The sequence below is a fragment of the Rhamphochromis sp. 'chilingali' genome (assembly GCF_963969265.1).
Source record: "Rhamphochromis sp. 'chilingali' genome assembly, chromosome: 1".
Classification (NCBI taxonomy): Eukaryota; Metazoa; Chordata; class Actinopteri; order Cichliformes; family Cichlidae; genus Rhamphochromis; species Rhamphochromis sp. 'chilingali'.
In genome coordinates, this window is record NC_137929.1 from 39514591 (window position 1) to 39539776 (window position 25186).

The following is a 25186-nucleotide window of genomic DNA, read 5'->3' on the forward strand; positions in this document are numbered from 1 at the left end:
GAAACTGCAATAAATTGTTTCAGAATCCCATTTGGACCTTAGATTTTGCACTTCACTTAGTGATTCATTCAAAACTACATTGTTAAGTTTAGAAAAAGAAAAAAGAAAATTCTAATTTAATTCCATATTCCTCCTTTAGTGCTGTGAAATGGTCAGCATATAACTAGCTAAATATCATCATCTGTAGTATAACAGAACTCTGTTATTAGTGTTGGTTTATACAGTACAAGAATTTCCCACCCAATTATGTCTTCATTACTTAGGAATTCTGCTTTCCTGCTGACTTGCTCTAAAATTACACATCTAAAACACAAGATGGTGCCGAGGCTCTTCAACTTCAGTTTTCATTAAAAAAAAATTATTGTATCTTATGTTTAGACTTCACTACTAGTTCACTATATTTGTGGTTCATTCAATATACACAAAATGCAATTTTTTTTTATTCAAACAGGGTTTTAGTGGGCAACAGAATCAAATAATAGACATGGACATGAATATTGTAAACTAAAGCTCGTTTAACTTATGGAAAAAAAGCATTGAAACTACATTTCAATTCAAAACAGAGAAACAAAAATAATATCCCTGGCCAAAATTACTTAAATATAAAGTGCTATTTTAAGTACTTTAAGTACATTTTCAAATGGTATTGTCTTTAAATAATAACACTAAAAATTTCAACATAAATGCAGTTTTTCCTTCTTAAAAGAATAAGGCAGTGTTGTGGAAGTTTTCCATTTAATAAAGCCTTAGTGAGAGAATGCATCATCAGATGATCAGCAGAGTCTGTAAGGCTACGTCCACACTAGCCCCGATAGACTTTAAAACGGCGTTGTCATCTGAAAACGCTCTGCGTCCACACTAGCATTTTCAGTTGTTTTCACAGAGTTGTGCGTCCACATTGAAACGGACGAAAACGCTTACGTTCCAGTCCTGGGGATTAAAGAATTTGAAGAAAAGCTATACGGAGCATGAATAAACAGATATTAATCTTTAATAGCGCTGTCAAAATTGAAAGCAATCCAAACAACTGCTGTATAAAGCACTCCGCTATCTTTGTTTAATTGGTCACATGATTGCATCACATGACTAAAATGCGCCACAGATTTAGAAAGTCTGCGTTTTCGAATGTCCACACAGCTCTGTTTTGAAATGTATGTGTTTTTGAGAGCGTTTCCAGGACAGACAGCTACAGCTGTGGGTGGGTGCCTTCTCAACTGGCCCACCACTGCAGCGGGCAGTCTGTCTCGCTGATGGCGGTTTCTGCTCTGTACAAACTCACTGTCATGGTCCGGGTGAGTATGGGGTTTTTCCACTCCGCTGGGCTCCACCTTCAGCTTCCACACCTGGTTCCAATCAAGTCACCTGCAAATAAGACCAGCATTCACAACAGACCTCTTCCATATCTTCTGCTAACCCATGTTAGTGCTAGGCCGCCAAGCCCTTGTGAGAACCCTTAACTACTGCTTTTCTCCTCACCGTGTTACCTGGCAGTCGCGCTTACCAACCTAGATGACTCACATCTCCGCCTGGACGCTGGTTCTGTCATCTGGTTTCTTCCTTTCCATCATCGGACTACACCTGCCTGCCTCCCTGCCAAGCCCCTCACTCCAAGCATATTCTGGATCCTCTCTGGACACTCCTCACCCGGAACCCCCTGGACACCCCCTCCTCGCATGACACTTTAAACCTGCAACGCTGACTGCGTACCTCCATCCAAGCCGCCGCCCCCTTTTTCCATTCCCCGGATCCATCCGTGAAATCTAGCACCTAGCCATAGCACTCAGAGTTTCATGTTCACAGTTTGGCCTCACAGTTCACAGTTCATAGCATTCATAGTTTCCTGTTTTGTAAGTTCACTAGGCACTGTAAATAAAGCACTGTGTTCACGCCCGTTTTGCCTCCCTCTGTGTCTGCATTTGAGTCCACACCCACAGCCTGGCCCTCTCGGCCGTAACACTCAGGGCCCTTTTACACAGGGCTTCCTCATCTGAATCAGAATCTGAAAACAGAGGAGGAGGCTCTTTGTCTTTGTTGGCTCCTTTGTGGTGGCATCTTTACACTGTTCCTGCAGCAGGGCCTCAAGGCTGGGCCAAACTCTTCGTGCTCTCGCTCTCTAGCCAAGACTGCCTAAGCCAAGACCAAGACAATACCAAGACCAGAGGGCCACAGACCGAGTCAAGACCAAGACAAAGTCGAGACAAGACCAAGACAACAAAGTCTTTAAACCGCAGCCAGCTGCTGCTTCGTTTACGGGTGTTGGGCATATTTATGTGTTTTTGCAATGCACTCACACAGCCCTCCTCACTGCTGTCCACTGTCTCACTCAGAAGAGGACAGACCCATGCTCTACTTGACTGTCGCGTCTCTCACCCTCTCTGTTTTTCACATAATGATATTATCCTATATCCTCGTATGTGATTGGCCACAATATGGAGGGATTGGAGCATAGCTGAGCCACTGTGTGAGAGCTGAGCAGCGAAAGGAAATTAAGTGAAAGGAAATTAAGCTCTCGCTCAATGGAAGTCGACTCTGATTCACTACAAAGCACTCTCTAAGCACGGCTCTTAGAGCTAATGCTTTTACGCATGACACATTATTGTACGTTACGTTGTGTGTCATGGATACTGTTGACTCCAAATCTCCCGACCACTATGTCGATCTGAGACAGCAAGACCGAGACAGTGAGACCAAAACAAGACCAAAGTCCATCGAGACCAAGACAAGACCAAGACCATGTAAAAGTGGAGTCTCGAGACCAAGACCGGTCTCGAGACATCCAACTCTAATAGCTACATGTTGGGGTGGGTCCTTTGTGAAGGCAGTCTTAGGGTACGTCCACACTAATACGTTTTCGTTTGAAAGCGCATCTTTTTCTCTCCGTTTTGGCCTCCCGTCAACAGTGAAGGAAAAAAGCAACGTTTTGTAAATGCATACATTTGAAGACGGTGCTTTCGCATCGCAGTGTGGACAGCAAAAATGGAAACTTTTTGAAAACAATGACACATTTTAGTCATGTGATGCAGTCAAGTGACCAATTAAACTAAGATAGCGAAGGGCATTATACAGCAGTTGTTTTGTTTGCTCTCAATTTTGACAGCCCTATTAAAGATTAATATTGGTTTGTAGATGGTTCAGATAGCTTTTTTCCCCAATCCTTTAATTCTTACTCGCAGCAACAACTCCACCTCCTTCTTAGTCCATTTAAAAAACTCAGTGCTTTTCCTCGACATTTTGCTGCGATGTTTCAAAGAGCCGGAAAGTAAATAAGCGGCAGACAGAAATGAGGCAGGTCGAATCATCTTGTGTTTCACACATGCGCAGGACTGGAACGTTAGCGTTTTCGGCTGATTCAATGTGGACGCACAACTCTGTGAAAACGACTGAAAACGATAATGTGGACGCGGAGGGTTTTCAGATGAAAACGCAGTTTTCAAATCTATCCGGGCTTGGATGTATCCTTAAATTTCACTATGTAGTTTGATCATTGCAGACCTCCATGGTGTGATGTGGGTGGCAGAAAACAGGTAAAACCACTGAACATGAGACATATGTCTCACCTCCAAGAAGCTCAATCACAAACAATGGCAATGACAGTGTTTTGTATGTGGTCAGCTCAAACAGGTGTACATTTTGGATTTGCTTTAATAGTTCTCAGTGGAAACAGTTTATAAAAGAGTCAGACAGTGTTGTATTTTACATTTCAGTTTTGATTTTAAAAACATTACTCACATTTCCCAGGAACCAGCCCACTGTGTTGTCACTGACACAGCTTACATCACCATGAAAACAGCAGCACGTATAATCTGAGAGAGAGGGCAGGACTTCCTCTTGCTTCATGCCCACTTCTGCTTAAGGACACTATTTCTGAGTTGCATTAGTGTAATGAAATACTTTAAATGAGTCAAGCTCAGGTTTGTCAGTTAAGAAAACCTTAATATTGTATGAATCTGTTTTCTTGGTTGTTTATAAAGTTCTGTACGTAACATAACCTAAACACTTCACATTTAAAAGTTATCCTGAAATTGTGATCTTATTTTGCCTTTTTAGCTGCTCAGTCACGCTGATATTTGTATAATAAATCTTACTGCATGTCTATTTTTTTCGGTTTAGTTTTTGTATTACAGGCCTTTTCATAAAGAAAGTACCTGATGTTTCTGCAGCAGCAGGAGAGTATAAAGATGTCACAGCATGCTGTGGTCAGATCTTGTTAAGTTGCTATTTCTGTGTAAAAGGAAGGAAGCAGAAAGAAGTTAAAAAAAAGTCTCTTTGTTTCCTTCACAGTTTTTAGTGTCTCGTGTGCTGCTGCTTCACTCTCTCTCTTTGCAGAAAGTTGTAGAAGTTTTCAGACGTGTCACTGCTGGATGTGAGGATGGGAGCCACTTTGCTCTGTGAGCTGGGCCTATTCTGTGAGTACATCACATCTATTACATCTATTGTTTGATTAATACTGATTGATAAGGATGTTGTAGTAAGAAGAACAGAGTATGAGTTATTTGTAGGAATTGGCTTGGAACAGGAAAGAAACACAAAGCATTATGAGTGTGCGACATGACAAATTACAGAAAGAAACACAGGACTTAACCCTCTGGGGTCCTGGTATAATTGGCTGTTTTTGACTACTTTTGATTTTACTTCTATATTTCACCTTTTAAAACTGTTTATCTTGCTTCGTTTGGTATCATTATTTTCAGCACAACCTCAAATATCTGAAATTTGAGTTTATTTTTATTTATTTTGGTATACTATATTAGCACAGTTGATCTAAATCCAGACAAAAATTTCAAAATCCAAGTAGAAAAAAATTCTATTTTTTACTGTAAAACCCACAAACATGTTTAACGAATCATTTTCATAACTTGAAATGCAAATAGAAATTGTACATTTCTAAAAATTATGCACAAGTTTTGCAAACAAAGTTATTTAATCCCATTTACCTAAAAATGCAGCCAAGGCCTCAGGCGTTTTTTATATAACCATTTAAATCTCTTTACAGAACAATCAGGTGTGCTGCATCAAATAAGAAGGCACACAAATTACTAGTGCCACTTCAAAAAAATAATTTTTGTTCAGTATGAGACAGAGGAGAACACCACAGGCCTAAACCCTGCAGGTCTGACAGCAGGAGGTGCATCAGTCCAGTTGTCCATGTGGAGACAGTGTTTACACTGGAATCTGCCTTTGGTGACCTTTTTGGAGCAACTGTAACATTCAGCAGTATAACTGACACACAGGACAATGAGAGGATGGGGAACAGGTGGCAACACAGGCGGGACAAATCAGACCTAACAACACAAGGGAAGCAAAACCAGACACACTGCACACAGGACAGGGGATATCAAAATAAAACAGGAAACATACGACAGGCACAGAAGCACAACCTTGACACTGAACAGAGAGAACACGAAGCACAGGCACAGGAGTGACAAACTGCGACATGAGATACGACTGACTGGAGAACATGAAAATAAACATGAAGAGCACACACATTCTGTAGACATAGATAAACATCATCAGGTTTTCATGTATTTAAGTTTTGTTTTTTGTTTTTTTCTCTTGTTATTTCAATTATATTTGCATGTTTGAAATAAAATTGTCTGTCTCTCTCTCTGTAAACATGAGGGGCACAGGAACAAAACCCAAGAACTAGAACCAAACAACAACTAAAGCCAGAAATACAGATCCACAAACAATAAGACTAGTAATAATAAACCAGGGGGAGGTAACTTGTTGCGTTTAGTTTAGTTATGGTTCACTTAGGTCTTATGTGTTAGTCTGTCATGTTTCCTGTCTTCTGGTTCATGTTTTCAAACTTGTGTTGTCATCCTCTGTTTCCTGTTTTATGATGATTGACAACCTACAGAGACATATTTGAGTGTCGCTACTTTGATAATGTCTGAAGTTTCTGTCTTTATTTTAGTGCTCTGTACGCTTCTCTGCACTGGACACGCTCAAGGTGACAAAACACTTTTCACTTTTTTTGTTTTTAATTTATCTTACTTGTGTTTACATACTACTGATTCAGTCTTAAGCACTTTACATTTTTCTTTTTATTTATTTATTTATTTATTTATTTATATATCTATCACTATATTTATAATTTTGTGAATATAAACTAAGGTTGTGGCTTCAATAGTACATGAAGTGTTTGAGATTGTTAACTGTGTGGTTGTGTTGGATTCTAGATGCTGTGCTAACTATTGAACCCAGCTGGTCCAGTTTTTTCATCGGAGAGTTTGTTACCTTCAAATGTGACATGAATGAAGGAGAAGACACTGACTGGTATTACCAAATCAACGCGGATGGTCAAGAAGTTTTCGCCTACAGGCCAAACAAAGACTCCAAATTAGAAATTACATCTACAGGTTACAGTGGTGAATATCAGTGCATTGGTGACAGGGTGAGCTCACGTGATAAAAAGATCAGTAATACTGTCTCTATAACTGTATTAGGTAAGTCTTCAGTGACCGACAGCATAAATGTATGATCCCTGTTCAAATACTCAACTGAACAACATTTAATTAAATTTGTCATTGGAACTTGAACTTTAACCAGGACCAGTGTAAAGTCAGTGCGTCAATACTCACAATCTGTCATTAACAAAATTAACAAATTGAGTTTTAACAACAGAGTCAATCGTGGATGAAATTAAATTTAACTACATTTCTAAAGGAAAAGAAGAAACATGAAAAGCTTCATGAAGTTTAAAGTGATGATGTTTCTGTTATCTAAACCAACTAACCAGCATTAGTTTACATTCAGGGCCATAGAATGGACAAACATTTAGACCGTGGTTATTTAGAGATCAGAAAATATTAATGTAAATATAAACTGTGTTTTTTTTAATGTTCTTATGTTGTTATAATGAAAAACACATATTTATTTTTCTTCCTCTTTCATAACAGCAGATAAACCCAGGGCCACACTGACAGCAGGAACAACAATCATACCAGTAGGGGGCAGTGTGACACTGACCTGCTCTGTGCAGAGCTCTGATGGATGGAAATATGAGTGGTTCAGACAAACCCAAACAACCTATGAAGGTCAAATCAGAGATCAACAAAACAGAGATATCAGAGTATCTCAAGGAGGAATCTACAGCTGCAGAGGAACAAGAGGAAACCCAGTTTACTACACTGATATAAGTGATGATGTCACCATTGAGATAACCTGTGAGTTCAGTAATTTAGTTTGAAATATACATTCACTCATGATTATCAAACATACAATGTGAAGTTTTCTGTGTTGATTTCATGTTTCTGTTTGTATCTCAACTGTTAATATGTGTAAACAGTTTCCAATAAAGTTGTTGTAAAACAACAACCCAACTGGCCTCAGATATTCAGAGGTGAGACGATCACTCTGACATGTGAGGTGCAGGAAGGAGGTGAAACCACTGAGTGGGAGTATGAATGGAGACGACCCAGGACACCCACACAGTGGACACACAATAATGATGTGACATTCAGAGTTTCTGAGTCCAGCAGTGGAGACTACATGTGTAAGAGTCGACGCAGAGATGACTCATATTCTTCAACAGAGTGGAGTGAAGCCTTCACATTGTCAGCATCAAGTAAGTCATGTTTGTTGTGTGAGCCCGGACCATCCCAGCCTTGCCCTATTTGTCTATTTGATTCACCTTTTATTGTTTATTTTATTTTATTTTCACTTGCTAAATACGGGACAGACTTGACTGGGGAAAAGAAAAGGGAGAAAGAAAGAGGGAAAGAAAAAAGGCGGTGAAGAGGAACTGTGATAAAGGGCAAAAAACAAAAACCAACAAAACAAACAGACAAAAAATACATATATCAATCACCTGGATCACCTGTTGAGAAAGAAAAAAGAGAAAACAAGCTGCCCCAGGCTCCAGGCCCCGACAAGCAGCCACCAGGAGTGAACCGGTGCGTACCTGGATGCCCATCCCTGGACACAAAGAACCAGGGCATCTGCCACTTGCAGGGGAAGTGATGGGGGGAGATAGGCCTCCAAACCTTGGAGGGCCTGAGATGTCCCCAGAGAGGTGGCGTCTGATACCCAACCTGACATATAGACACAGACAAACAGACACACACAGATACAGACATCCATTCCCACTCTCATGCTCTCATATGCAGTTACTCAGCATATCCTGGTCCTTTCTGTTACAGTGCGTTCACACCGAACGTGATAGACGTGACCAAAAAGCGCCAGACGCCCCTAGCTGGTCGCGTGCACATTCGCACCTCGAAGCGCGTTCAAAGCGAACTGGTCGTGCTTTAAAATATGCAATTTTCACGCGCATGAATCAGAATTGTGGGAGGAAGTAGTGCCAGACACAGTAGCGGTTTTTGATACGGGCAACACGGGTGGTTGCCCAGGGCGGCATCGTGGTGGGGGGGTCACGCTGGGCCATGGGCCACAGGTGCCAGGGCCAATTTCTTGTCCAGTCCAGTCCTACTCCATGTTGAGAAGATAAAATTTTCTTTCTCATGTGATTTTCCATAGAAATGACAAACTAATCAAAATGATATGAGATAGGAGTGATGAACAGGTGATGTGACATTCAGATCAAAGTTTTCTTATTATCGCTATTCAGGTAAATATTCACCAGAGAGCAGGATGGTGTAAAACAAGTGCAATCTTTTCACTTTTTATTAGGAATAGTGATATTGTAAATAGTACTATATTTTATGTTTTAAAATGTTCCTAAATTATGTGGATGAATCTGTATAAATACGTCTAATTAAAGCCTGGTATTATTACAGCAGCACCTGAGCCTGAAAGCTCTTCATTTCTCACTCCTTTGATTGTTGGACTTGTTTGTGGAATTTTACTGATTCTTCTTCTGCTGCTGTTGTGTCGCTTCAAAAAGGGTGAGACCATTTTCTGAACTGAATATAAAGTAAATAATAAAATTCACATATGTAACTTCAACACTCCATGTACCAGAAGAATTTACTATATAACACTGAAATTTTCTTTTCTTCCAGATTCATTCTTTACCAGGTTGGTTAAAATCTCCCCTCTCCTGTACTAGAAGTATATCCTGTGTTTCTTATTAAATCTACAGGTTTACTACTTTTTTTTTTTTTTTTTTTTTCAACCAGGACTCGGAGCACAAATCAGAGCTCTGCAATGAACCACGTGATCAAGGATGAAGCTCAACACAGTCGACATGCTTCTACTCTTCAAGGTCAGCCTGATCCATGACAAGTTTTGTTGTTGTTGCTGTATTTATTTATTTATTTATTTATTTATTTAGTGACAGATTTTAAACTCAAAGTCCAATATATCTGTTTCTAGTTTGATTTAGAAGATGATTCATACATAAGAATTTCAGTTTTCAATCTATCATTGGCTTGTTTTTGTAGGTGACGCTTGTGTTTATGAATCAATCAAAGACCACGGTGACACACAAAATGGTAAAGTACCGTATTTCCCGGACTACAAAGCGCACCCGAATATTAGCCGCACAAGCTAAAATCAGGGGAAAATCCTGTTTTGTACATACATTAGCCGCACCTGACTAAAGGCCGCAGGTGTTTCAATGTTGACTTATCATATGTAAGAGAATATGCACAAAGGGAATTGTCAGGAAAGAGATGGCTGTTTGGAGACACACCCCTTTTATTAATATTTTGAAAAACAAGTTATGGGTACATATTTGCATAACCTTTTAGGTATATGTACAAGTAGCGGTAATTACAAGTAGGAAACATGTACTGTGCTTCATAAATGAGTAACAAATGTAGTACATAACAATAACCTACAGCACACCAGAAAAATAGATTCGGACTACCTTTTAGGCTCAGGTGCAGTGACACGGCTTTAACAAGAAGAAAAGTCAGTCATTCACCACCATCTTCCTGCCCACTAAAACCACCAAAGTCCTCTTCTCCAGTGTCGGATACAAACAGGCTCAGGATGGCTTCGTCATCCACTCTCAGCTTCTTTCCTTCGTTGTCACTTTCAAAACCAAAGAAATCCTCGTTGTCAGTGTCAGAGTCGAACACCCTCAGAAGGGCCGTGGCGGTGTCCTCCTCTCCATCATGCAGCATTCAGCCCTTCAAAATCCGTTGGTGATCATTGATGTTTTCACACTTTTCCACGCTGTCAGATTCCACCGGTGGAGTTGAGCATAACTTGCTTTTCGCATTGTTTTTCGCGCTACTTGTACGGCACTATGTTGTCTGGCGGATGGACACGTGACCAACACACCACTCTTGAACCCCGATACTGTGTGTCTGATCACATGCCCTTCCGCCAGGCAACGTAGTGCCGTACAACAGCGGAACAAACAAAACAAATCGTCTTACGATATGACAAAAATCATGGACAATCCATAGAAAAGCCGCACCTGACTAAAAGCCGCAGGGTTCAAAGCTTGTGGGAAAAGTAGCGGCTTATAGCCCGACAATTACGGTAGATACAGTAGCATTGACATATGAAGACAATGTGATTATTTATGTTTAAACATGGAAGTTTTAGAAATCAGCTGCACACAGATAAGAAAACAAAGAGGTTGGACACTTGGTCCTTCTGGTGTAACACAGGGTCAGTTCAACTTTAAGACCAGTCTGTCCTACAAAACGTAAACCACTGTGAATCTGTTTTATGAATCCATCTCATTCCTCCTGACTGATTGTTTTCTAGTTTTGCTTTTTGCTGGTGTTCCTGTCACTACTGGTAGCATGAGATGGTGCACCACCTGCAGTCCATTCAGGTAGACCAGCTCGTTCAGGGCGACACATTTAGCGCACTCTCAGGAAAGTGCTGTGGCATACTAGAAGATGATCTGTAACACAAGCAGAGCTGAGCATCAGGGCCATAAGGGCTTTAACCAAGCAGCATGTGCATGTTTCTGGTCAAACTATAAGAAACAGACTCCCTGTTTATAACCTGAGAGACTAACATCCTTAACTAATACCACAGCCCAGCAACGTGCCACTCAGGTGGACAGTAGCACAAAGGAAAACTAGAGAAAAATAAGTCAGGAGGGATAAGGAGAGAGCGATGACCTGTGGCCACCACCTGTACAAACACTTATTTTTTGGCAGTTGCCTTGTTGTTGCATCTCCAGTGCACCTCTTGTCACTTTGATTTGCACCAAAGCAGCTAAAACGGATTCAGATGGGTTTACACTTCCTAAATAGACAAATTGTTGTTCTTGATGTTTATCTCACTCTGTGTTATGTCGGTTTGGTAGATTTTGGTATAGTTCAATAAAATTCCTTTTTTTTTTTTTTTTTTACCTCTGTACTATCTAGCATGTAGGTATGTAGATATGTAATAAACATTATTATATTAGTGTGAGTGTATTATTTTCACCTATAAGCATTGCATGTAATTAATTTCAACCCTGTTCTTATCAGAAATAAGAGAATAGAAGAAACATGTGAGGAGGCTGTTGATTAGACCAGATTATTGTTTTCAAAGGACATAAATGGTATGAGCTACATTCCCTCACTGGAATTTAGGTTCTGACAGAGATGGAGGAAAAGTGAAGAGTGATCCTTAAGGTTTGGATTTGAGCTTAGTGAAAGGGTCGTGCTGAGCAGGGATGAAGGAGGGTTGAGCTGATGTGAAACTGAATTGAGGGCTAACAGGTTTTCATAGAAATGTTTTTAAACATGACAGAAACATCTCATCTTTAATAGACCTTCAATAGGTTTAGATGATCAGTGTGGTGTCGACTGACAGAGATATGAATGTAATGAAAAATTAACACACTTCACCCTTTTTTTTTTTATCTTGATCATCTGTCCGTCCTCTTTCAGATGGCAGTGTGTTGTATGCACAGGTCTCCCACGATAGAGCTAAAACCAAGAAAGACAACGGTGAGTGAAGTAATAAGATTTCTTTTCTTTTTTCTTGTTTTTTATGCATCAAGCAATCCTCATTGACTACACCATTACTTCATCATTTTAAGAGGGTAGTGATGATATTGGTTACATAAATACATACATTTCCCTCGCTGGATTATAGAGTCACTGACTTTAATGACCAGGGGTGGAGGAGGGTTGAACTGAAGCTTTTTATCCTGATCATCTGTCCATCTTCTTTTAGATGACAGCCTGTTGTACACACAGGTCAATTACAATAATGCGAAACCGAAGAGACACAAAGGTAAGTAAAGTAATCAAATAAGTACCTAATTTCATGCTTGCTTTGAGTTTTAATTATTTTTACACAAGAAGAAAAAGTTGTAAAAATAAATCAAGTTGTCACTTTGAACAAAGAGGCGCTTGCAATGACATTTGACAAATCATTTCTTTGCAGGGAAACCAGCTCCTGCAGCAGCTGATGAAACAGTTTATTCTGAAGTTAAATCACAAACAGCTCTGGGTAACTGTGCAGAAATAAAATAGCTTACATGTTGTGATTTGTTGCTGTAACGATGAACTCAAGTACTCAAGTTTTTAGGGAGTAAATTTAGTTCCAAATCACCTTTAATGACTGAATTATGCTGCATCATTTCTTTCAGATTAATAACAAGATCTGCAAAACCAACTGGATCAGTGACAAAACTGAGTTTCATTTGAATTTAAGAGAGCTTTAGAGAAATTGAGATTATGCACTGTTTTATAAGATAAAGTAAAATAAGTAAAATCTTTCATCATAATAGCCCAAGTGATAATCTGGCTTTGAGACCAGGATGCTTCGCACACATGAACATTCACTGAACTGCAAGTGTTGTTACATGTTCACTGCTAAATAAATAAAATAAATAATAAATAAATAAATAAATAAATAAATAAATAAATACAAATACAAATAAACAACATCTTGAAATCAAAATAATCAACCTACAGGGGGCTGAATTTTGATACACATCAAAGTGAAAAAAAAAATGATGCAGACCATTTTGTTGAAATTTCATTGCACCGACTCAAAATTATACTGAGTAGTCAGTTTGTCTTCCATGGACTTGTATGCTTTCCTGACAATTTTGGAGCATACTCCACACTGAAAAAAATGTTTTTTTGGCCCTGTAATTATTATTTCAATTAGCTATATAAATTTTACAAAAAATTACAAATTCAGTGCTATTACTTTAAAATAGCAGTTTTTCTTGTAGTGCATTACTTGAGGATTGTTTGTAATTATGTGTCCTCAGTTTTGTATGTAAATTGAATCATTCGATCCAAGTAATATTCACTAAACCAATTCATTGGCTTAATTAGTTGATATTTCCAAGTAAAATGTAATGGAGTGACATCAGTGAATATGGCCACCTTCTCTGCATTCGGAGCATGACGTCAAAGCCCCTCCCCACATTTGAGCGGTCTTTCTTCAGACATACCATGGTCCACATTTCGACGGTTGGCAGACTTGACGGAAACGGGAAGAAGTAGAACCATGAATGTAAGTTTTAAGCGGAACAAACTTTGTACGTTCCTGTTGGCTCACCTACTTAAGTCAGTTTCTCCGCACTGAAAGAAGCTGCGCTAGCAAATAGTGTATTTTCCTGCTAGACTTGCTGACTAACTTTCCTGGCAGGAGGTATGTCCAGAATTTCCCACAGCACTTTACAGCTTAGATGGCCACCTAAACAACACACGCCTGCTGCCTTAACTAACGTCTTTGTGAATAAAACGACCACGGTCCAGTTTAAAATAATTGCTGCACAGCTGCCATGAGGTGTATTTTGAAAAATAACAAAACAAAAAACGATATACGCACTCGATTTCACTCAAGTCTTCATATTGACCTGTTTTAAATTTGCCACCGAACTAACATATGTAAAAAAAATAATAATAATATCAGTGTGCATCCTTGAGTTAGTAGAAATTAGTTGAAAAGCATATAGATAACCTTTTTTCTTTTTTTTTCTTTTTTCTTTTTTTTTTTACAGAACATAGGACCTTCTGACTGCTAATTTGAACTCCACAAGGTAAGATCAAATTAGTAACGATTAGGTTTAACTTGTCACATAATTTGTCTGTTTAAGGTGCCACAACATGAGATGGATGTGTAAGATATGTAGCTTTGAGTCAGAGAAGAGGTTGGGATTGTTAAAACACTACAGACTAAAGCATGGAAATGGTGGTCGCAGCCAGTCAGTCCCTTGTCTTCACACTGATTGCCCTTGCTCGTTTAAAACATTTAATGCCCTTAAGACCCATTTGTCTCGACACCATGTGAAGATGGTCACACAAAGTGGACCTCTTTCATTTACTTGTCTACTTTGCTGCTCTGTTTTTTTTAATTCAGAGAAGCAGTATTTTGAGCATCTTAACAACCACTTAAGGAAGTTTGAAGTAGTTGCATGTGTCTTCAAAGACTGCAACTTCAGTACAAATATTTATTCCACCTTTGCTACACATAGACACAGAAAACACCAGTCACACACCCTTGAGGATTTTAAAACTGAAGTATTAAAAAGCAAACCTAATGAACCCATGTTTGCTCAGGATGAGACCTATGGAAGAGAGCTTAGAGCTTTGGGATGGGGAACCACAGGAGTTGTCTCAAGATATAAAAGAGAAATTTGGCCATCTATTTTTAAAGTTAGAAAGCATGTTCAATGTCCCAAACAAATGCATTGATGAAATAGTAGATGAGCTTCAGTTTATATCCACCTCTGCATCTGGTCCACTTTTAAGAGATGTGGTGGTGTCCACCTTGAAAAGCCATAACTGTGATCTGGATCCAGCCATTATCTCAGATTTAGTGAAAAATCTTTGTGAGACACACCCTATAAGTACTGCCTTGGGGACAGGTGGCCCTTTCACAACTTATTACAAGAGAAGAGAATTTATGAAGAAGCATTTTTCAGTTGTTGAACCAGAAGAACACATACTTGATAAAAAAAAGGGCAAAACCTTCCAGTATGTCCCAATATTGCCCTCCTTGGTGCAGGTCCTAAGTAAGTCTTTTCAAGAAAACACATTTGAAGGTGAAAAAAAAACTGAAAATGACTTTAAGTACCAGACATTTCGTGATGGATCTCACTATCAAAACAACAAGTTTTTCTCTGTAGAGGAGAACAGAGTGAGTCTCATCCTGTACATTGATGACTTTGAGGTATGTAATCCTCTTGGGACATCTCGAAAAAAGCACAAAGTCACAGCTGTCTATTGGGTGTTGGGAAACATTCCGGTGCAATTACGTTCCACATTGACATCAATCTACCTTGCAATTCTGTGTAAGGCTGAAGACACCAAGCAGTTTGGATTCCAGCGAGTTTTAGAGCCACTGTTAACAGATATCCAAAGCTTGGAGAAAGATGGTCTTTTTGTTCCAGCGTTAGGGAAAGCCATTAAAGGGACTGTGGTCAGTGTGGTGGCAGATAATTTGGGGGCGCACTCTGTGGCAGGATTTGTCGAAAGCTTTGCAGGGTCATACATCTGCCGGTTTTGTGTTGGGGAGCGATCCAAGTTTCAGTCCAATGAAGTGAGATCTGGGTCTTTTCATCAAAGAACCAAAGATCAACATACACTGCATGTACAGACAGCTGTGTCTAGTCCAGATCACCCTCATTGTTATGGTGTAAAAAAACAGTGTGCATTGTCAGAAAAACTTGAGCATTTTCATGTTACATCTGGTTACCCTCCAGATGTTTTACATGATCTGCTGGAGGGTATTGTTCCAGTGGAACTGGCTTTGGCATTTGATAACTTGATCAAGAAAAAATATTTTTCTCTCATGGAACTGAATGATGCCATTTCCAATTTCCCATACAAGTGGAGTGATAAAACAAATCGCCCTCATCTCATTCCTGCTAACTTTTCGACTCGAAAATCAGTAGGGGGCAACGCACATGAAAATTGGTGCTTATTACGTCTTTTGCCTCTGATTATAGGTTTAAAAGTACCCCAACAAGAGCCTGTATGGCAGATGCTGATGACACTGAAAGACATTGTGGACCTTGTCATGTCTCGAGTCCATACTGAAGAAAGCATTTGCTATCTTGACAGCATCATTTCAGAACACCGAAGCAGATTCCTTGATGTTTTCCCCCAACATAAGCTCATTCCCAAGCACCATTTCCTTGAGCACTATCCTCAGCTCATTCGGGAATTTGGCCCCCTAGCTGCCCTCTGGACAATGAGATTCGAGGCCAAACACAGCTTTTTCAAGAAGGTGGTAAGACACACTGGTTGTTTCAGGAATATTTTGCTGTCTCTTGCAAATAAGCACCAGCTCATGGTTGCATATCATCAATCACATTCTGTCAAACCATCACTTGCGGTCACAAAAACAACAGAGGTCTCTTTAGATGTGCTTAAGGATGATCTAAAAGACCTGGTGAAATGCAGATTCCCTGCTGTTACAGCTGTGCATGTTGCCAATAATGTGTGCAGTTTAGGCACCAACTATGCAGTGGGAATGTTGCTGTGTTGTGGTTCCACTGCAGGACTGCCTGACTTTTCTGAAGTGTTACAGATAATGGTGATTTGTAACAAACTGACTTTTTTCGTGAGACAACAAAATACATGGTACAATGAACACCTGAGGAGTTATGAGCTGGAGAACACAGGGAGTGTGCAGTTACTTGAGCAAAGAGAGCTTAAAGATTTTTATCCTTTGGCTTCATACACCCTTGCAGGAAGACGCCTGACAACTTTAAAGCACCACATTTGCCTATCTTTTTGAAATGTGAGGAGAGAAGCTTGTGAATAAATGTCTGTATTTCTCTTCTGTTGTTGCAGCTTCTTCCTGTTGATATGGCACCCTCAGCGAAACTGCGGATAATTTTTGGGGAGGATGATGTCCACAAACTACTTTTACCTGCAGGCATCCCAAGCACACTTCAGGACCTCAATGATGTTCTTCGAGAGACATTTGATATTACAGGACCATTCACTGTTATGTACCAGGACATGGATTTCGATGGTCAGTTCTTCACTTTGACCTCGATTGAGGAAGTACAAGATAAAGCTAACCTCAAAGTAGTAAAAACTGAACCAGTAATCTTAAGTCTCACTACTGTGGACATGTCAGAAGTCGAATCTCCAGTTCCACTATCTACAGAAGCAAGCTCCTCCTCATCTGTATGCGACACAATCCTGTTGTCCTCCCCAGATGAGAGTGGACCATCCTACAGGTCTAAGCCATGGCCATTTAAGTTTGAAATACCAGACTTCTCTTATGATATAGACCTTGCACTGGAAGCAGGAAAGCAAGCTTATGAAAATGATGGCACACTTTTGAACAACCCAAGCGTAACTAGTAGCATTCTTGAGAAGCTTGCAGAGACTATATTTGGCTTCACAGCATATCCAACTGGTGTCCAGATTTTAGCTGTTGCTGAAGCCTTGGTAGCAAAATACCCATGCCTCAAAGAGCCAGGTTCTTTTAATGGCCTATATGGTTGGCAACAGAGGATAAAGTATAAAATGGGCAACTACAGGGCAAAGTTAAGAGGTCGCCAATTAGCCATTCCAGAGCTCGAGGTGAACACACTGAAGAGACGATGCTCCAGTGAAGAGGGTTCACTTAAAGGCTTTAAAAGGGCCAAAAAAGCTGAAGTCAACTATCTGCCACCACTGCCATTCGGTGAGACTGAGGAAACCTTAGAGATGGATAGACTAGATTTGCTGAAGGAAATGAAGAAGAAGAACAATGAGAGGGCAATTAATGAGAAAATGGAGAAGTCTTTCGCTATGAGAAGAAAAGAGGTTGTCAAGGATTGCCCCGCAATCCAAGACCTCTTAGAGAGGTGGCCTTCTCTGTTCTGTGAAAATCAGGTAAATCCAGTTCTTGTTCATGCAGCAACTAAGTGTATGTGAGATCTCATGAGTCATCTTTGACATGATTTTGTGTTTTATCTCTCATTTCAGATCAAAGAGGAGTTTAAGCGAATAACCACAATTCATCTGGAGCGAACGTTTTTGTCCAGATTGGACAGGTACACCACCAAACTCCTGGAGATATTTCGAAGGAAGGGCGGGACTGCAGGGACCAAAATAAAACCAATGTTGGACTCACTCAATAAGGTAAAATTTTAAATTATTTTAATTACATAATCTAATGGAAAAGATGAGGTCATACACACTGAGAATGTATCACTCTTATTTAAAGGACAAGTTGACAAGTTTGTTATTTTAAACTTAAAGCTTTGTTTTCAGATTGTTTATGATGAAATCGAACGATTTTGATTGAAATTTGGACACATGCTGCTGGCCGGAGCTTTTTTGGTTTCTGTGGTAGCACACCCCCACCTCCACAATGGCTTCATACAAAGACATGAAACTCACCGAGTGGTCAGGGGTGTTCACTGATATGTTCACACACAAATCGTTGCAAAAATGCTTTCCAACAGGTGTTTTACCATTTGTTGTAAAACTGGACCTATTTTTTCAAACGCCTTACACCTGTACATTCTTCCGCCGAGAGCTTGAATAATAGAATGGAATAGCGGCGGACTAATACCGTACATCACAGCACATCTAATACAAGTCAATGGAGTTGGACAAAAACTACAATAAAAACCAGTTGGAAAGTATCTTTTGCAGCGATTTTTGTGTGAACATATCAGTGAACACTTCTGACCACTCGGTGAGTTTCACGTCTTTGTAAACGACAGTTTTATGCATTTTAGGAAGGATTGTTCCAGTGCACCTATGAAGCCATTGTGGAGGTGGGGATGTGCTACCACAGAAACCAAAAAAGCTCGGGCCAGCAGCATGTGTCCAAATTTCAATCAAAATCGTTCGATTTCATCATAAACTGAAAACAGGGCTTTAAGTGTAAAATACTGAACTTGTCCTTTATTCTGATCAGTGTCTGTGTTGGCTGAAACTGTTCTCCTGATCCTGACACTGTGGCCACAATTAACAATTTATGCACATGATTGTCTCTACAAGTGTATACAAACCTGTCATCTCTCCCTTAATATGCGCTCAAAAGCAGAGAAATTTACAGAATTTTCAAAGTGACCCTCTGAGTGCAGCGAGATCCCTTCCTGCTGCCCATAGACTCCAATACAATTATTTCCCAAAATATTACTCTTGTGTGTGGGAATTCCTGTCCTTGACTGGTTAATATTGTGATAGGAGGTACTGATATGTTGCAAAAAATTCATTTGCATGTCCAGTGATGAGGCAGAAAACTTTCCTCACTGGGCAGAGACAGTTTCTGGACCCACAGATTATGACATGCACTGGACTCTTGTCTTAACACACATCGTTGAGAAATTCATGTTAAGTTGTACACTTCACAACGTTAGAATGTAGCTGCAGGCTTACATTCTCCATGAGTAACTTTCTGTTTACATCTGTATGTGCTGTTATGTATGTATGTTACATATGTTATGTTGTGTATTTTCTGCAATAAATTTTCTTTTTGGGTTTAATAGCATCATGTCGATGGCAGAAGGGACATTATCATTCGTTGCTTAGTTGAGTATCTTGGAGAGAGTGGAGAGGAGCTGATCAAAGACCATCAGGTATCTGATGATCATAATGACTGTATTAAAATTGTCTAACCTTATAATCTGGTCTTCACTTGTGATGATATATTGAAGGTCAAAGATTCTCTACCTCTTTTTTATTTTTACATTTTTTTTTCTCTTAACCTTTTCTTTTACTTGGAATCTATTCTAGTTATTTCTAATTGTGGTTTGTTTGTTTTCACAGGAGGACGTCAGCCAAGAAGCATTGAAAGAGGACTGCAGTAATCACATGATGAAGATCATCGTAATCCATCCCAATGTGGCACAGGAAAACCAAGATCCTGTGAACGTGTCGGTCATCATTGAGGGGACAGAAATTCTGGAGGACTGCGGAAGTGTGACAAACGCTTGCCTCCTGCTCATGGGTGTCATCTATGCTGTCAACTTAAGTTACCCACTGAAACTGAAATATACGTTTGAGGTATTTCAGAAGCTGTTTCTTGAGCTTGACATCCTTAAAATGTCACCAAAGGTCCAGTCTCTCCACAAGAAACTTTTAGTGTGAGTGTTCCAGTGTTATTTGTGCTTTTGTCCAGCACAATTAATTTGTTTGCATTTTGTCTGTTTTCTGACAGTAATTTCAAATGTTGCTCAGTTTTATACAAGTTCTTTCTGTCCTGAACGTTCTGAGAATGTCTGCAAAGGTAGTGATTGCAACTGTTAATGGACAGAGTTGATGTATGTGTTCTGAAAGTTGATTAGAAGAAAGGGGACAGTGCACACTGAGTTTTTGAATAGCATGTTGTTGTTTTTTTGTATATGTGTATATGCTCTGTTTTGAAATTTGCGATCAAGAAGTTCTATGGCCATGTTTTTTGTGGTTATAATGTTATGTAGATATTTTAAATATATCTATGCCATTTCAACTGTGAAATAAAAGTGTCTCTTAAGCTGCAAATATTTGTTTTTAGAAAATATTGATTTATTATTTAATAGAATAATAAGAATATTTATTCAATTCGATTAATATTAACTAGTACATTCATAATAAATATTACTTAATAATTACATAGAATATAACAAAGAAAAGATGAGTAAGAAACACAAAGAAATATCAGCAATGTTCACTTGGGTTTTGTAATTGGATGCAATGGTATTCTGAGTAAAAGTTACAACCTGTAGATGAGTATTGCCAGTGCAATTTACTTGTGTATTTCACATAAAAAATAGATGGTTCTAGTAAGTAAATATTACTTAGAAATAGCCCGAGTAAAGATTACAAGCACTTTCTGTGTGGAAAAAGTTGCCTAGCTTTTTTTAAGTAAATGTCACTCCAAATTTTTTTCAGTGCACAAGAGACGATGGTGTCCTGAGGATCTCCTCCCAGATCTGGACAAGGGCATCTGAGCTCCTGGACAGTCTGAGCTGCAGCATGGCAGCTTTAGATGGAGAGGAGCATAATGTCCCAGTTGGATTTTGGTCAGGCGAGTGTGGGAACCAGTCAGTGGTATCAATTCCTTAATCCTCCAGGAACTGCCTGCATACTCTCGCCACATGAAGCTCGGCATTGTCATACCAGGAGAAACCCAGGACCCACAGGCACCAGCGTAGGATCTGACAATGGGTGACAAACTCTTGAGACTGTGCTAGCAAACCTGACAATTGCACGCATTGAACTGGCAACCTAGAGAAGCTAGACTGCCTGTACAACCTCTGTAGCATCCAGGGATTGTCTCATCTCATCCTACCAGTAACGATGATCACTCTAGCCAAAAGTAAAACTAGTGAAAAAGACAGAAAATATGAGAAAAAAAATGTCAGTAACCTCTAGTTGTAAAATGATTCCTGATTTGGGATGCACCTTTTGTTAACTGCATGTTTTGCTACTTCACAGAGCAGAGATGTGTAAGTGGTGTGATGCTTTACTTGAATTAAAAGTAATTCTTTAATTTTTTTTGAGCAGTGCATATTTACAGATGTTTTCTGTGTCTTGTCTAAAATCATTTGATGTGTATGATAAGCATACACATGTTTACATGTTTATTTTCTCCTGGATGAATTAAGCATCACTTGACATATTTCTATAAAATTGTTTTTCTTCTTTTAACAGTTTTAGGAAAAGATCAACTTTTTGTTCTTTTTATTTTAGGTAAGCTGCCTGCAGAGGCAGTTTTATTTTCTGTCAGTGTCAGACTTAGTTCTTCCTCTCAGCTGTTACCAGGTGCTTGTTGTTTATTGCAGGGTGTTTAACTTACAAAATAAAGCATATTAAGGTGACTGTTATTGTGAATTGTTGTTAAATAAACAAAACTGATTTAAATTGACTCAAATGCTTGTGTTCTAAACCAGCAAAGGAAGTAAAGTGGTATCAGATCATACATATCTTAGGGTGGGGATATTCATAAACCCCACAACTGTACATGGAAAGAAAAGGACAGAAATTATAACTGTATGTACAGTCTGACTACAGGATTTACTCTGTTAAAAATATGAGCCTATATACCTCTGATATCAATTTTCAGAGGTAACCAACAAATAATTGTATTTTTGATCGGAAGGTTGGTGGTTTGATCTCTGCCTCCCCCAATCTGCATGCTAAATATCCGAGGGTAAGATACTAACCCCAAGTCCCACAGTCTTGCAACTATTGATACCTTAAGTTGATCAAGGTACTTGTTCTTTAGACGCACTCAGTGATACAGTATTTATTTATTTGTTTGTTTATTTGTTCAGTTTCAGAAAAAATACATTATCTGGTATTTTCCTGTAAATATAAAAAGATTGTTTAGACAGCAGATATGATGAATCAAAGGTAATATATAAAAACACTAATAATTGCGGTACATCAATCTAAAATCATAATAATAAATGATGTTTTGACTTTCTTCTCAGCTTACAAATAAACACCCAATAAGTTAGTCTCACCTCTAACTGAAGTAGAGGCGTGACTTCTGTTTTCAATAATTTTCACGTAAAAGCCCTTTGATTATTTTATCATTTCTTATTTGGCTTCTCTGTGAAATCTTGTTCTGTTTGTGCAACCACAAAATGCTCAGTGTGAGTCTTCTACTCATTCATCCATTTTCTGTGGGTCAGAAATTCCCAGTTCTTGGGTCACAGAGGGGCTAGAACCTCTTCCACGTGCGATCTTTCAAGATGCAACACCGCACCTTTTCTTAACTTTAACTTTTTTTAGACTAGGCTTTCAAACTTTATTTCACCTTCCTCTAGTTTCTCTACTTATACCTCTTAGATATAGCGATACAAGATACTTGAAATGTGCAATTCACTTGTATTTTTATTTTTATTCCTATTTATTCTATTTATCCCCTTCGTATATTTTATTTATATATGTCTCTGTATTTATATATGTGTGTGTGTGTGTATATATATATATATATATATATATATATATATATATATATATATACATATAATATTCTGTAACTCTGTAACTTCTGTCGGTGCTGTGCTTTTGGAAATAGAATTTCCCACAGGAACCCACCCGAGGGATTAATAAAGTTTTATCTTATCTTATCTTATCTTATCTTATCTTATCTTATCTTATCTTATCTTATCTTATCTTATAAGTTCAGGCCATGGTGTACCCTGATCTGGTCACCAGTCTATCACAGGGACAACAGAGAAAGAAGGAGACACCTCTTATTGTTGTTCTCTGACATGAAGACCTTGTCTTCTGTGTTCCATGGTAACATAGTTCTGCCAGAAACCAAACAGTCTCTCTGTCACGGTCCCTGAGTTTCTCTCACGATGGCCTTTGGCCTCTTTCTCTCTCTCTCCTGTTGGTGCTTGTCTGTGTGTGTTCGTGGAGGTGTGTTACCTTTGTACAGAGGTAGCTCCGCTCAATGTCTCTGCCTCCTCACTGGCTGCTAACCTGTAGAAGATCAGCTGATCATACTGACGTACAGCTCATTGCTCATCAAGCTGACTATTTCAGACTGACAGAAGCAGACACTCAGTTGTTGCCATATTATTGTGTGAGTGAGGTACGTGCTCATCCTCTGTCTTGTATGATTTTCTGTTTCTCTTTACGTTGGAATAATCAGTCTGTCTGTGCAAATCTCTCTGTGTGTATCGAGCCCTGTGAGATTAAAACAACAGTGTGTATTTACCCTTGGAACACCGCCTCTCCCAAATCTTTAATGCATTCACCTGCTGCTTTGCCTCTGTTTTATTGACTTAGCTGTAAATAACCCTGTTACATATTCCCCAGTGCTCTGTGAGTGGGTTTATCATTCTGCTTTTCCCCTTTTTTTCCGTATTTAGCAAAGTGAAAATAAAATAAAATAAACAATAAAAGGTGAATCAAATGGACCATTACGGCAAGGCTCAGATGGTCCATTTGGTAAAGTAAATCCGTTGGGCATCTTTCTTCGCCTTTAGGCAATAATTCTGATGGCAAAAGAGCCAAACAGGACAGGCAAAAAAAATAAATCATGAATTAACTTACATTTTTTGGAAAGCTGGGTTCAAAAAGTAACACATCCTTCATTGATCTATCAGTCTGGAAAGGGTTATAAAGCCATTTTTAAGGCTGGGAAAAAAAATGGGAAAAATTTAGAAACTTGGAAGAGTGGCAAACTGTCCTAGAAGTGGGCGGCCTACCAAAATTACTCCAAGAGCGCATCAATCCCTCCCTTAGGAGGCAACAAAAGACGACTGAACAGCATCCAAAGAACTGTAGATCTCACTTTCCTAAGTTAAGTTCAGAGTTCATGATTCAACAATAAGAAAGAGACTAGCAAAGAACACAAAATGTCTCATAATTATCAGAAAGGAGAAGAAAAAAAAATAAAGGAGTTTGGATTTGTGGGACACTTTACATTCATAAAGCTCAGCTTAAAATTTAAAGGGAGGTATTTTTACTTATAGATTTAACTCTTGCATGAAAAAGTGCAGGATTACCAACAGCTGCTGTGTTTGGTAATGCTTTTGTGTGCTGGTGATTAGTGTGCACCAGCAGTTTATGACTGCGATGTACCAGTGGTGGCCTACTGGATGATCATATTGATGACAGGAGGGAAATAACAGTCTATTGTCTGGTTTGCTAATATTTTTTTTTATCTCTGCAGTTATATCTATATGTCAGTTTGAACCCATCTAATATATGTGTTTTGTAGACTTCAAATGTTACCTTAATGACCCAACAACAAATGTGTGTAAGGGTAGTTTTTTTTTTTTTTTTTTTTTTTGGTGATAAAGCTCCTATCAAACAAAGCAAGCAGACAAGTAGGAGGCAAAGATGAGACACTTGTGTGATGCTAGTAATGGTTTATGAAAAAGTCAATTTAACACATCAGCATACAGTGCATTCAGCCTTGTTATGGTATATAAGCATTTAATTTGCCTTATGGTAGACACTGTGAATAATGGATGATTTAGATTTCTCTGCTGAATCTTCATAAAGGCTATGATGTCACCTACATAAGTTGCCAGCAGTTATGGTTGTGTGTGGTACATTATGTGTTCCTGTCCTGGTGTTTTATATGTGGCGCCAACCATAATGGAAACAAACAAAATGCCAGAATTGTTATTTTTCCTTCTTTTTTTTTGTTTTGTTAATTGAAATCCTGGGATTAAACTGTTTGCTTGTTTTTTAAAGTTTGCTTTTCCAAAGAAAAACATGTGCTCTCCCAGTTTTTCCACTTGTTTGTATATTACCCTTGTACTGTGTACCTGTTTGATAGATTTTCCAAGTAACCCCACCTTGCTGAGTTGTAATTTCTGTGTAAAAAGGAAGGAAGAGAGGGAAGAAGTTTAAAAAAAAAAACTATTGTTTCCTTCACAGCTCTTTGGTATCTGCTGTGCTGCTGCTTCACTCTCTCTTTTTACAGAAAGTTGTAGAAGTCT

At 38.9% G+C, this 25186-nt stretch overlaps 2 protein-coding genes and 1 long non-coding RNA gene across 3 annotated transcripts; all 3 read left to right on the forward strand.

The window, feature by feature from the left end:
- Positions 1 to 4283: 4283 nt before the first annotated feature.
- LOC308392279 lies at positions 4284 to 7096 on the forward strand. The gene is made up of 4 exons (XR_013970787.1): positions 4284 to 4406; positions 5918 to 5953; positions 6183 to 6449; positions 6903 to 7096. It is a non-coding gene; the product is annotated as an uncharacterized lncRNA (long non-coding RNA).
- A 293-nt stretch (positions 7097 to 7389) lies between these two features.
- On the forward strand, positions 7390 to 11821 carry LOC308408063 (uncharacterized protein; the record flags this gene model as incomplete). The annotated part of the gene is made up of 6 exons (XM_080900132.1): positions 7390 to 7570; positions 8742 to 8849; positions 8967 to 8982; positions 9084 to 9169; positions 9348 to 9398; positions 11754 to 11821. Exons 1-6 carry the CDS (start codon positions 7495 to 7497, stop codon positions 11819 to 11821), a joined length of 405 nt encoding a protein of 134 aa, XP_080756258.1. The 5' UTR covers positions 7390 to 7494.
- A 2009-nt stretch (positions 11822 to 13830) lies between these two features.
- LOC308387029 (uncharacterized protein) lies at positions 13831 to 20261 on the forward strand. The gene is made up of 5 exons (XM_080866901.1): positions 13831 to 13870; positions 16632 to 17669; positions 17763 to 17918; positions 19280 to 19369; positions 19560 to 20261. Exons 2-5 carry the CDS (start codon positions 16647 to 16649, stop codon positions 19878 to 19880), a joined length of 1590 nt encoding a protein of 529 aa, XP_080723027.1. The 5' UTR covers positions 13831 to 13870; positions 16632 to 16646; the 3' UTR covers positions 19881 to 20261.
- The last annotated feature ends 4925 nt before the right edge of the window (positions 20262 to 25186 follow it).

Coding starts and splice junctions, on each gene's coding strand:
- LOC308387029 (XM_080866901.1), top strand. CDS start 16,647: ATGGCACCCTCAGCGAAACTGCGGATAATTTTTGGGGAGGATGATGTC. Junction 17,919..19,279: donor TGTTGGACTCACTCAATAAG/GTAAAATTTTAA, acceptor TGGGTTTAATAG/CATCATGTCGATGGCAGAAG. Junction 19,370..19,559: donor AGCTGATCAAAGACCATCAG/GTATCTGATGAT, acceptor TTGTTTTCACAG/GAGGACGTCAGCCAAGAAGC.